The sequence below is a fragment of the Struthio camelus genome, chromosome 5 (assembly GCF_040807025.1).
Source record: "Struthio camelus isolate bStrCam1 chromosome 5, bStrCam1.hap1, whole genome shotgun sequence".
Classification (NCBI taxonomy): Eukaryota; Metazoa; Chordata; class Aves; order Struthioniformes; family Struthionidae; genus Struthio; species Struthio camelus.
Window position 1 is genome coordinate 44,164,188 of NC_090946.1, and position 13,239 is coordinate 44,177,426.

General features: G+C 38.6%; 1 protein-coding gene across 16 annotated transcripts in view; it reads right to left on the reverse strand.

Moving 5' to 3' along the window:
- Window positions 1-13,239, reverse strand: part of SIPA1L1 (signal induced proliferation associated 1 like 1) — a 229,065-nt gene that overhangs the window by 18,303 nt on the left and 197,523 nt on the right. For all 16 annotated transcript variants that reach the window (XM_068946113.1, XM_068946100.1, XM_068946115.1 and 13 more), the window contains 4 exons: window positions 11,530-11,679; window positions 6,385-6,509; window positions 3,516-3,634; window positions 1,642-2,081 (listed from right to left, as the gene is read on the reverse strand). In XM_068946113.1, coding sequence (XP_068802214.1) covers window positions 1,642-2,081; window positions 3,516-3,634; window positions 6,385-6,509; window positions 11,530-11,679 — 834 coding nt within the window. The remainder of the gene's footprint in view (window positions 1-1,641; window positions 2,082-3,515; window positions 3,635-6,384; window positions 6,510-11,529; window positions 11,680-13,239) is intronic.

Genomic DNA, 13,239 nt, shown 5'->3' on the forward strand with positions numbered 1-13,239 from the left:
GGTGCACAAACATATAATTGTCATTAGGCATACCTTTAAAATAAAGCTTCTAATAGTTACACACAAATTTTCCAAGTTCCTTTTAGTCCTTTCTGAAAAATTCCTTCCAAATGGAAATACTACTGACTTCATCACAATGAGCATGTTGTATAAGATTCTCACATTTATAACAGCTGTCAGTTACATGAGACAATATTTCATTCAGACAAGTAATACAGGGCACTTGGTAAATTCTAATGAATGCCAAAAAGAAATGCATATAAATATGCCTATCTTAAAATAAAAGCTATAGCACTGTAGATAACAACCATCACATGTATTTTTACCTCCAAGAAAGTGGCATATATTAAGGTAGCCTGATTTCTAAACAAATTCTTGTGCATAGCGTTTTCTACAGACTTGCTCAAGTCCTTCATGTATCTATACCTACCAGAAACACCAGACTCAAAGAATCAGATAGAATTTATACCAACTGAATACAAACTTTAGTGCCTAAAATGGTCTAGAGAGGCAGAAAACCAGAACCAGACCACCAATAACTGAATCTTTAGTCAAAATTATCATGACAAAGCACATGGAGACAGTTCAGCACATTACAGTCTCTATGACAACCTCTACTTGCAGCTGCTGTATTAGGAGCTGCTAAACTGGCCTTGCCTCAATGTAGCTCTGGTAAGAAAGTTGGGCAAAAAACGCTGCAGACTTTCAGCCTGTAGGTATTGTAGCTGCACACTCAAAACAGATGCCTTAGTAATAAAAATACAAAAGCCAGCCTCTGCAAGGCCAGTAAATTAAGGTGGTCACAGGGCTTCCTCCAGGAGCTGATACTTTTTTTTTTTTTTTGCTATGATGATAGGGTATTAGTATTTTGCAAAAAGCATACCAAATACTTATAGGAAAATGGATTAGGAAAACAGTCTAAAACATTTTATGCATCTAACAATTCAGCTTAACTTGTAAAGTCAGTGAGTAGCTTTTTTCTAAGGTGTTCAAGTACTTTATATTGGTACTTGTCACCTGCTTTTTTTTTTTTTTTTTTTAAACAAATGGCAAAATTGAGGGAAAGAGGGAAGGTGACTGTAACGTGTCACACCTACAAACCGCAGCAGAATATGTACTGAAATGCATATGCTAGCACTCACAGTGACTTCTATTCCCAGCAGCTTGCTTTCAGTATTTGATCATACTGATTCCTGGCAGATTTCTACACTAAAAGATGGGGTGGGAGGAAGGGGAATGTAAAACGTCTCAAACACCTAAATCTAATATTAAAAAAAAAAAAATCCAGTATCAAACAGTAATATTAAAATGGACTGATTTCCTTTCTAGTAAGCCTACGAATAGCAGCAGTACTTGCAAGATATTCCTTATAAACACATCATACAAAAGGCTTGTTAGTTTAACAGCAGTAGAAAGAAATGTTCTCTTTGATGCCCTTTAGCACTATATGCGGCAGCAGATGGAAAGACCAAAGCTAGTCTTAATTTTCAAGCATTCTATACACTGCAATCTTTCAAACCACTGGTTAAAATATTTAAAAACCTTTCCTCAACACCCACTTCTCACCTTTGACAGGCTAGAGAGCGAGAAAGGGAAAATCAGTGCAGAGTGGTCATCAATCTCATAACAGGTGAAAATTACCTTGTGTGTGAGACGGCATCACTGAGGCTATAAGCACTGTTCTCTCTTGTTAGAGGACTGGAGGCTGGTTGACTCTTGCTGTGAATATCCAGGCTCAGTGAAGACTCAGCCTTTCGGTCTATGTGGCTCTCTTTTTCTAATGTCCTATCTGCAATGGAGACCACTTCACTGGAGCTGTGCCACAGTGGTGCCACTTTCTCCTTTGTTAGCCCTGTCCGGGGAGATGTTGCTGTTCCCAGAGAGGCAGTGCTGCCATGGCTAGGTCCATAGGAAGTGGTATCTATGCCACTGTCAGCAGAAGTCCCTTGAAGGTAGTTGTAGCTGTTCAGCTCTGATTCAGTGCGCTCTCCACTGTCATACCATTTCTCATCACTGTGAGCACTGGAGGCATTGCTGGAGAGGGTATTGCTGCTGGAATGGCTGGAGTAGTGGCTGTCAGACTACAGAAAAAACAATCCAAAAACACACCTGTAGGTTTATTTCAGAATTATGGCAACGGGGGTGGGAAGAGGAGGAGAAAAGGGTGACAAAAATCACCACTGCGCAATAGGATTTCTACTTTGAAGTATAGGATAGATACTTTGAGGAGACTACCTTAAACTCTAAACATTTCATCCCAACTCAATGCACTGCTTTGAGTCCCTCATGAAAGCTTTTTATGCGATTTGGAAGCCTTGTCTTAACTATTCAGAGAAAACCAGTTATGTACATTTTGTCCTCAAATATTTTACATCATTTGCTTTCAAGTACAGCGTTGCTCAGCACAGTCCAAGGAAATCAGCTGTTTCTATTTCAGCATGAGTCGTGCAGACCTCAACTTGGTTTATAACTAGCATACTCAATATATTCCAATTTTAAGAGTCCAACATTCAGAACATGCAACTCAACTAATCCACGTTATTTTAAGAATCCAATCACCTACTAAAAGTTTAAAGCAGGGTAAAATACCCACTGCTCCTCACACCCTTTTGTATTAAGTATATATCCTCCTCAACAGGAGTGTCCTTTGCAAATGAACACTGGAATATCATTTAACTGTCTGAAACCATCTACCAAGACGACAGAATCGCAAGAAAAGAAGCTTAATGCAATGCTCTGAAATTGTCCCATGAGGACATCCCAGCGTCTGACTGATCTACGCATTCTGTCATTGGTGAGAGCCAGCTGCTATGAAGAAACTGAAAGCCTTCAATTCTAGAGTGGGCATTTGTGGAATGAACCCATTACAGAGAGAAATTTTTGCCATTCACTCATCATTATTTCGTGATCTACCTTTGAAGTATTTATATCCCTCTGAAATCCTTAATCTTAGCTCCCATTTGAACAATTTATTGATGTCCTGATCATCTATATTCATCTATAATGTCTGCACATGGAGGTTTAGCAAACAGCTCAGATATGGGCAGAGATCCAGGCCAAATATCAAAGACAAGATATTGTTTCCATTTTCACTGGAAAAGTAGGAAAATAGAGAACGAACATACCCAGAGCAAGAAACCTTGTCAGCCTAGGTTTCTCAGTATACTAGAGCAGGAATTGACAGAAAAACAGGAGGAATATTAGGTAAGCCAATCTGGACTCCTTGGTATCTCCAGTCAAAGAGCTACTGTTCTTCATTAGGGAACGGATCACTCCCCCTATCCATCTGTCTACATAATGAACGTTAACAATGACTAAGTGAGAAGAATGCAAGCATGAATATTTCCAGCATTTCCATTTGTTTTTGTTTTTTGATTGTTTGTTTTAACTGACACTGCAAATATAGCTTTGAATAACACTTTCTGGACCAAGAGCTGACAGGCTTATTTTCCAGGAGCAGGAGTAAAACATTAAATAATGCCTTTTTTTTTTTTTTTTTAAATAAAGTAACTTACATGACCCTGCTTATTTGGAGACAAGTGAACCACAGGATCCTGTCTCATCAGTCTTCCACTGGGACTTTCTCTGAAGGATGGCAGTACTTTTGATACTGCTGGGAGATGACATGTTGGTTCTGCAATACAGCATACAATGATGTACTGAAGAGTGTATGCAGTGTAATAAACTAAAAAACACGTAAACTAACTTTACAGTGCGTTGTTGCCCCACTATTACTATGGGCTAAAAACTTTGGCCACCTAACAAGAAATTCATTCCAAATGAAAAACGTATATCGTGACAAAACACAGGTGAGTAAGTGAGGGCTCATTCCTGCCTGGCGCAAATCAGTAAGGTGTCGGGGGGGCGGGGAACCAGCAGACACCACCCTGGCTTTTATCAGAACAACCTGAAAAGCATCATGCCCCCATTGTCCAAAAGGGCTGGATCACAATATTAAAATAGAGGAATATTGGTTTTTACAGCGTATAGACACTATCCCTCCCTATATGCATATTGTCGGAGGACAAGAGATTTAAAAAAACCCTTAAGATCCAGCTTTCCTTAAGTAGTATTCTACGCAAGGCAGGACAACAACAGCAAAAGTCCACAGTGATCACTTAAAACGCACACATTTTTCTCCAATATAAGTACCACACATTTCTTGAGGTAAGCTAAGGTAAGCTAAGTATATACTTTTTAATTGAAGAAATAGAATAAATATCTCTTGAAAATACAATATTCCCTTACAAATTGATGGCTGTGAATGTGGAAACTGCATAGATCTACAAAAGAAAGGAGCACTTATTAAACTAAATGAGGTAAAAGTGGACTGCGTTCAAACCGGGCAGCCATCTTATATGGGCACCCCTAAGAGTGCTCTATGCCAATTAAGCTCATTTCTTCCTAGAACATAACTATGGAGTTTTAGAGGACGTTCAGGCACAGTCTCTCAAGTAATTATTTGCATTCTCAGAGTTAAAAGTTGGTATTTAAAAAGAATCTTTCTTAGTCGTATTTCCTTACACGGATCTTCTCTCCTAAGCGTATGGAAGAGTCTGCATTTCTAAAATGCAGCTTTTAAGTTGTCCATGTGCTTATGAACATCGAATATTTAACAACACCCATTGTAACCAGCAGTTCTGTAAAAGCATTCCCCAACACAGCTATGGTTTGTTAATCTTGATCCGTAGTATAACTTGCTTCTTAATCAAACCCACTTGATTCCCCTTGGCAAACAATAACAAGCAGTGTTGGTGCACAAATAGCTTAAGTCTTTTGTAGCTAAGGGTGGAGTGTGTGCACGTGAATCGACTGCACCTAGTGCCCTGCTTACTTATTTACCTTGAGACAGAATATCTCAAGTGGAAATGTGCTTATTTGGCAGTGAACCAAACTTTTACCTAGATTCACCAGACTGGCAATAAAGTCTCCAGTCAGAGATGTGGCTTCCAACTGGGACTCTCTGAATGCAGGGCAATACACAAGAGAAAAAAATACAGCGTTATATGTCAGCATGCACTCCTCTGACTTCGACAAATGTTGGAGCCATATTTTCTGCCACACAATTTTTCCTGCTTTTTTAAGGCTTATTTATTTATTTTGTTAATAGGGTGACACCTGACCTTCCAGAACAGAATTTGTTGGCAGCTTTCTTCAATGCCAGCACCAACACACCACTGTTGGTCTGCAGAAGTTACGCTGAGCAAAGGATCAGTTTTACACGTGTCGTTACCATCACAACAGTATCAAAACATATGTGATTAAAAATCGGTCTGTCAAAATGAGAACTGCAGATCAGTATAATCACAGCTTTTTATGTGAGAAGTGCAGGGGGAGTTGTGAGGGAGGGACTGACAGATGGCTTCGATAAGCAGGCACAGCTCAGTCAGGTCCTGACAGTCCTGGAGCAAAGTATTATCTCCAGAATCTGAAGATCCCATTTTATCTTACCAAACTCTGAATTCACTGAATGCTGTTCTGCATTCAATACTAGTCCAGAAAGAGCAGAGCTGTAACGCAGTAAACCAATAATCTATACAGGCAAAGATGGAAGAAGTACAATACTGTTTAACCTATGGCAATAGAGTCAGGGGAAAAAATCTAGCAGTCTTCACCATGCTCATCATGCTGGATCAGCACTGTTGGCAGATAGGACAAAACTTCTATTAGTGTCTATATATACACATGTATACACTTAAGTCAAGTCAAGGCTGTAGGGAAAAGGTCTATGTGCAGAAACTCCAAATGAAGGCTTAACAATGCAAATCCTCAGTACCCAGCTGTTTTATGCAGTTAATACATTCCCTCAGCTGACAACTTAATTGCCAAGTGCAATGAAAATGTATACACTGGTGGAAAGTGATTCTACCAAGCTATAGATTTTTTCCACTATTTAAATTTTAATTGCATTTTTTCCATTTTGTACATGGCATTTTTACAGCTTCAACGATCAAACAATCAATTTGCATTTATATAGCACCTTTTGATAGGGATCATCACAAGCACTTCAGACAAACTAAGGAAAAAATCAAACTAAGCCAAGCCACCGGGGAGAGCAGGTGAGGTCAAACCAGTCCTCAATAGCAAGACAAATTAATAAGTGTGTCTGCCCAACCGCTTCTAAAAAGGACAGCGTGCTAGGGTAAGAGCGCTAACACAGATTTAGTCCCACAATCATGTCAGTTCTTCCACAGGTGATATTCACAGGTCTCAAGGACACAGAAGCTAGTATTTACTCAGGATCTAATTATTCATCCTGATGAACAAGGTTAACTTTCAAAGACACTGTGCTTAAGAGAGTTCTCCTTCTGCATGGAAAAATGTATCACCAAAGTCACCTTGTGGTTAGCACCACTTGCTCATCGTAAAAAATTAATTACCTACCCATCTGGTCAGCGATACTATCCTCACTTCTTTGCCAGCTTGGTGTGGATTTGCCACTACCACCCGTATCTGTTTGCGTGCTCTGCCTGTCAATGGAAGCGGGGGATCTACGGCTCATTCCAAACCTGTTGTAACACCCCAAAAAACAAAGCAGATAATGGTTTTAAATATGCATAAATCTCACACAAGGGGAAAAGAGCACTTTTAAGAAAGCTACCTATGTCAAATAATATGGCATAGTAGCGCATAGCACAACTGCTTGAAGGATTTATAATGCTTTTCCATTTAATATTTGTGGCAGTTCTTAGTACCCATTTTGCAACGTTAACGCAGAAGATGCACAGTACATCAACTAACTGAGCATCTTTGTTCAAGAACATCTCGTTACTACACAACTCAAAAAGCAGGTCCAACCATCCAGATGTACTAGTTTTCATTTACACAGATGTTTAAATAGAAAGGTGATCAGAGAGTTAAATGGTTACAGAAAATTGACCCAAATGAACAAAACTTAAAAGTCTGGATAAAAGCCACAGAGGGAAATGAGGCATATTCACAGGGAGAGGATTTCAAGGATGGATCTTTTCTTACTACACCAATCTAGTTAAAGTGAGCATCAGAAGGTTGGTGAGGACAATCCATGGATCCCAGTCACTTTCCTGGAGTTCTAAACAAAAGACTTCTCCTATTAGGTCCTATCTAGGTGACACAGATACATAGGTAAAGACCACAAGAACACAGTTGGGGAGATATTACATTGTCAAATATTTTAATTAAAATTTTATAAAGTTGACTGCATCAGTTGACTGAACTAAGGGTTCCCAAAATCTAGGGGGTATAAATTCTGTGCATTTTAAAGTTACGGGATCATAAAACAATTTGACTAGAATGGACTAGTGCAAACTAAATACAGTAGTAGGAAAGCAGTGAGATACGTACACTTGCTCCTGTAGAAAAAAACATATAGAGCATAAGGAAACTGGGTTGGATGGACTTTGGTTGTAAATCTTGCTAGATTATTCTGTCCTCAGATGTATTTTGGAAAGCTCAAAGGTAAACTAAACTCAAGCAGAACAACATAATCACAAAGAGAAGGCACAATGCCACTGTGCCACACTGAAGTCTACATGAATTATACACCTAAATCTGTAAGAATTACATCTATAACTCTGTAATGCATATGAACGTCTCATAAGTCTATAAGAATTTTAGCTGGGTCTAGAAACAGCAGACTAAACATTAAAAATCCCCAAAGAACAACGCATTTCTGACTATATTTCTCTGGTATATCCCGAAGGAAGAAGAAAAAGAAAATCAAAAAAACTCCACAGGCACAGAGTAATCCTCAAAAGAATTCCAGCAAGCTAATACGTTCTGTATATCTCAGGGAGTTTCTCTAGCTCTAAGTGCCTAACGTAATAATTGGAAGGGAGGAACAAAAACCAAACCACGCTTTCTGCTCACTCTACCAGCTACAGGTCTCCCTCGCGTGCTCTAAAGTGAAACGGACACCTGCCAAACCATCAGAACTAGCTCAACATGGCAACCCCCTTTGAAAGTTCACATACTTATTAACCGAAATGAATCCAAAGATCCAGAAGAAGAAAATTACTCTCCCATCTTTAAAGACAAGGAGCTGCAGTGTGTGCGTACAGGCAGCACAGATTCAAAATAACAGAATTTTGAGCTCTAGTTTTCAAATTCTACACACACTTGTCCCTACTTCCCCTTTGCCCATTGCTCCCTGGTATAGCTGACATAGTATCTGATGAACAAAAGAAGTGAAGAGAAGATCACCAGGATATACCTGCCCTCTGAATACAAAAACTTCAAATGGAAATTGCATATGTGGGTAAGGTCCTTCCTCTTCCATCCATGTTCCTCACAGACTATAGCTAGAATTTCACTTGATCAAATATCTAAATTAACACAATAAATACCAATTCAATAGGTATATTAAAAAAAGAATAAGCATTTAAATTTTTAAAAGCTGACTGATTCTTTAAACATTGATTTGAGGTAGTTTTCAAACTTTAACAACTTGTATCTTAGTATCTTTGCATGATAAAATAATTAGAAGTTGGTACCTAAAAGAAAAAGGCAAAATCAAAGCAACTTGAGTGTGATTAAGTTGTGCTGCATGAATATTTGACTTTCTATGCATTATCCTTTTACCTAATATCCATATTGTTCTTATTTATGAAAACAAGCAGTTTTTCCTGAGAGGAAAATACATACATTTTATGGTGTGGAGGGGTTTTTGTTTTTGTTTGGTAGTTTTTTTTTTTTTTTTAAGGCTGTGTGTTGTCAATCTTACTTCATTCTAATCACTGCTCCATTAACTGAGAAGTGAGAAATTTCTTTGGTTTTTCTTTTTTACATTAAGTAGGCTATTTAAAAGTGTGAATAATCAGTACACACAGTGCTACATTCTATGCTGCTTAAATATACAGGCCTTCAGGGAGTGTGGGGAGGAACCCAGCAAATTCAGAGATCAATCTCAACTAAAAAAAAAAAAAATTAAAATGTTTTAGGCATATGACCACAGGAAGAAACTAATTATTTCAATGTTTTCTAATTTCATTTCTACATTCTATTAACACTTACTACATATACATACCTTCAGGTAAACACAGGATGAACATACAAATACACACATATACATCAAGACCACTGTGGATACTCTTGAAGTCAGTGCAGTTTTTACCTACGCCCAGCTCAGGATACAGACCAATAATCTAGAAGAAGCAGCAGTAACTGCTCTTATTGATGTCTGATAAAGGCTGGACTCACAGCCATGCTTCCAGTCATTTAAGTTTCACAAACTTTCCAGATTTGTCACATCACGCAACAAGAAAGACACGTACACACAAATTACGCAGTTGAGTTTCCTGCATTTGGGAAATCTCCGGGATCGGCATACCCAGAGCACACTGGAGCCTCACCTCAGGTAGATTACCTTCAGGACCATGGTGCCCTCTCGGCCAGGTACCGACTCCAACCACATCACTCCCTGCAGCTAGGGCTGCATCTCAGCAATTGAATGTTACAATCTCTCCCCTATTTTAACAATATGTATGGATTAATCATTGACCAGCTCCATCTGGTACATCAGACACCGCAAGAGGCACTACACAGAGCTGCCCTGAACCTGGTGTCTCAGATGAATCCCAAGATGCACACGCCAACTGTAATGATTTTCTTAGTCATGTGACACTTTTATACATACTGAGGGAAGGGAAAGTTTCTTTCATAATTACATTTTTCATGCTTTCCCTCTAGCTTGGTAGAAAATGTTTGGAAAGTCTTAATAAAATATGATTCATATGTGTGAGGATGGTATGGGAGGCAAAGCATTTTTCCTATTCGAATAGAATGTTACAGCCATATAACTGGAGTTTAATAGGTGTTTTTTAAAAAAAATCAGTAAGGATCAAACACTCTTTCATTATTCCATTAAAACAGTCTTACTGGACTGAATTACTAATCTTCAAAAACAAAAACTGTATATGAAAGTTTTCTAGGACATTCTTTGGTGAACTTGCAAAATGCTCAGTGAAAAATGCTTTATGGAACATATGTACATAATTAACTTTAAAGATGGAAAACGGCTGGCAAGGGGTACGGGTGTGCGCTGAGTCCAATTCAAAACAAAAACCCTAACGTGCACGAAAATCTCTTCCTAGTCAAGCAGTTATTGTAGTGAAGGTCTAAGGACATATGGTGGCAATATCTTTTTTTGGACAAATGACATAGTTGGAGAAGAGCAGACCAGATTTGTGGGAGCACAAGCTGCTCTTCAGAATTCAGGACAACACATAAGTGCTCCTGGCATGAATAAGCCAGAGAAGTGTGCAGTCTATAAAGAGGTTAAGTGCTTTTTCCCAGGTGCAGAGCTCTGGGCACTCTTCCGTTCAGTTTCCTTACAGCACAATTTAATGAGTTTAGAACAAATCACTTAGCATCAGTAGGACTTGAGCACAAGCTTAAATAATAGCCTGAACAGAGACAGACTCATGAATCATGAAGGCGTGCAGCAGAGAAGACAGTCTCTTCAGCAAACCTGAAAGTCAGTGGAGGACGACACAGGGAGGACAAATCCACAGTGCCCTGGAGCAAGGAAAAACTCCAGGCTCAGCATAGCATTGTCGGGACTTGACACAGGGCACTGTCCCTTTGCCGGAATCTAAACAGGCAAAAGACAGCGTTCTGTGCTAAGTAGTTCCTGACAACAGTATTTACGCTTGCTGATGTTTTTTTTTTTTTCAATAGAGAAAAGATGTTTCATCTTTATAGAAGATAGAAAATGGAGTGGATTACACATAATAACCTGCAAAGTACTCGAGAAGGCTTCAGAGGGAAGCTCTGCAGTGTGAACTATCAGCAGCTTTCCTCCCTTTCCCTTCTCTGTAGGGAGTACTTTGGAATGTGGTAGATGGCTCCCTTGCTGCCAATTATTTTTCTTTTCCTACTTAGAAATGTTTGATTTTAGTGCTGCTTTCAGTGTTCTCTGGAAATGATACAGATTGAATTTCTTTCTCTGCAAGTTGCCCCTTATGTCGAACAGTGGATTATTTCAGAGAGTTTAAAGATTTCTGGAAAGTTGGAAGACAGATCTTTAAACCAGGGTGACAGGGAATGTGTGATAGGGATGCTGGCTGAGTAATCTGTGGATTACTTAGCACATTTGTGCCTACACATTTCAAGTCTTAGCTGCACTCACCATTTTTTTTTTTTTTCACTTCAACTACCAGCACAGACTGTGAAGCCCAAAACCTACTACTGATTTTATATTAGATCCAAACCTCTGAAATGAAGCAATTCGCAACAAGAAACCAATACCTTTAATAAAGACTTTTAAATACATCGAGGTCCCTTTGTATAGTAACCTGAGCTCTGCCATAGACTAGGATCAGACAGAGAGGTTATGTTGCAAAGGGAAAGGGTGAAAGCAAGGGATTTTTCAGCCTGACTTTTTCAAGAAGCATGACAGTGAGATTTGATAACAAACATTTTTAATACACGTAAAGAACAGTTGGCAAGAGCCTGTGTGAGCACTCTTTGCAGTTTAACATACATTACAACAAACAGAACAAAGAACAAAAATACTGCCTAAAAATAATATGAGAAAAATCTAGTGCCTACCCTTCTGGCATAGATTTTTGTCTGTATGTGCCCCCACCAGAGCCAGTCTCACTTGAGGATGATAAGTTGCTTGGAGAGTTACGGCACTGTTGCGATCTTGCTAAGGCAATGGATGAAACCGTGACGTAGACATCAGAACCAGGAGACAGCCTATTTAGAGCAAACAAAGCAGTCAAAGTCAATGAGTTTGAACAGCAATACAGTGCAAAGCAGGATGGACTATATAATTCAAATTGCCACATCAGCTGTCAGCAGGGCATTATGAAGACAGCAAAAATAAAGTCAGGTGAAAGATCAGACATTTTTTCTCCTATTAATCTATTTCCTGTGAAAACTGTGGAAAATCAGCTGTACAAAGGTGGGGGTAGGGGAATAAATGGAGACAGTCAAGTAGGGGGAAAAATAACTCAGCATAGTAGGAGAACATCCCATTTTTCAAGGTTCTCATTTGTTCTTATAGTTGATTGTAAGGAATACTAAAGTATGACATTCTTTACCCAAATACCAGAGTGATCTGTTTCCATTTCTCAAAACAAACTTTTGTCTGGATTTTAAACACACTGTAGGTCTTGGCAAACTCTTTCAAGAGTATCAAGCTTTTTCTATGCCAGGAAATTTGTCTTCGTTAAAGCACAAGAACTAAAAATTTAATGTTATTTATAAATATCTTAAAGAAACCCACAACATTTCTGATTGTATAACATTGTTTCACCAGATCAGAACTCTGCTTGAAAATACAGACCCGAGTCATATGGAGCCTTCTTCTGTCAGAATAACTGTACAGTGGATAAATGGGACAAAATTCCTCTGGGCAGATTGTTGGGAAGCAGCACATTTATGTTAATCAGCTATACATCCTGTTCTGCAGTTGAAGAGGTTTTTTTTGGATCTTTTTCTGCTTTCTGCATTTTGTTTCCCAAATACCAACTGAATTCAACGCTGCTAGCTTTTTGTTCTATTCAGCAATGACTACAGCCATGGGAGAACTTCTGCAGTGATTTAAGTGGACTTTGAATCATGTCATCCATGAACAACAAACTCTACTCTGAATGCACATTTCTACTCATTTTAACTAGGAAAAAAAGACAGAACACTAAAACTTCCAACCTTAACTATTTAATTTTTAACACTGAAGAGCCACCTATCAACTTTGATGGTTGGCTAAGTATAGGACTTGGGTCTAGGATTGTACAAAATCTTAACCTAGCCGCTTAACCTATATGCTTCAATTTTCCCTGTAAAGCAGTAACAGATTTTAATCAATTCTCATCACAGTAGTTTGAGACCTACTAAAGTGCAAAAACTCTCCTGAAAATGAAAAAAGCATTGTACTGATTACTATGAGAAATGATTTTCAAAATGTTATATACCTGAGTATACTTTTATAACAAATGTGCATTTGCTCCTCTCAGTATTTTGCCAAAAAGCTGTAAAATAAATAAATCTCAAAAGGGGAAAGAGAAAAAAATAGGACTGAATCAAACATCTTGGTCACCTGGAACGTCATCGTAAGCAGTAACTCTTTTCCAGACAAGAAAGGAACGATCCAACTCCTGACCAACTAAAGTACAACACCAAACTCAGTAATTCTTTTTTCATCTACTTAATTTAACTTATCTTGCATTTATCTGTGCAAGCAACAATCCAAAAATATTTGATTGCAAAGAAAACAGTTCAAGAGTTGGAAACTTTGGAAGCAGTGAGTCAAGA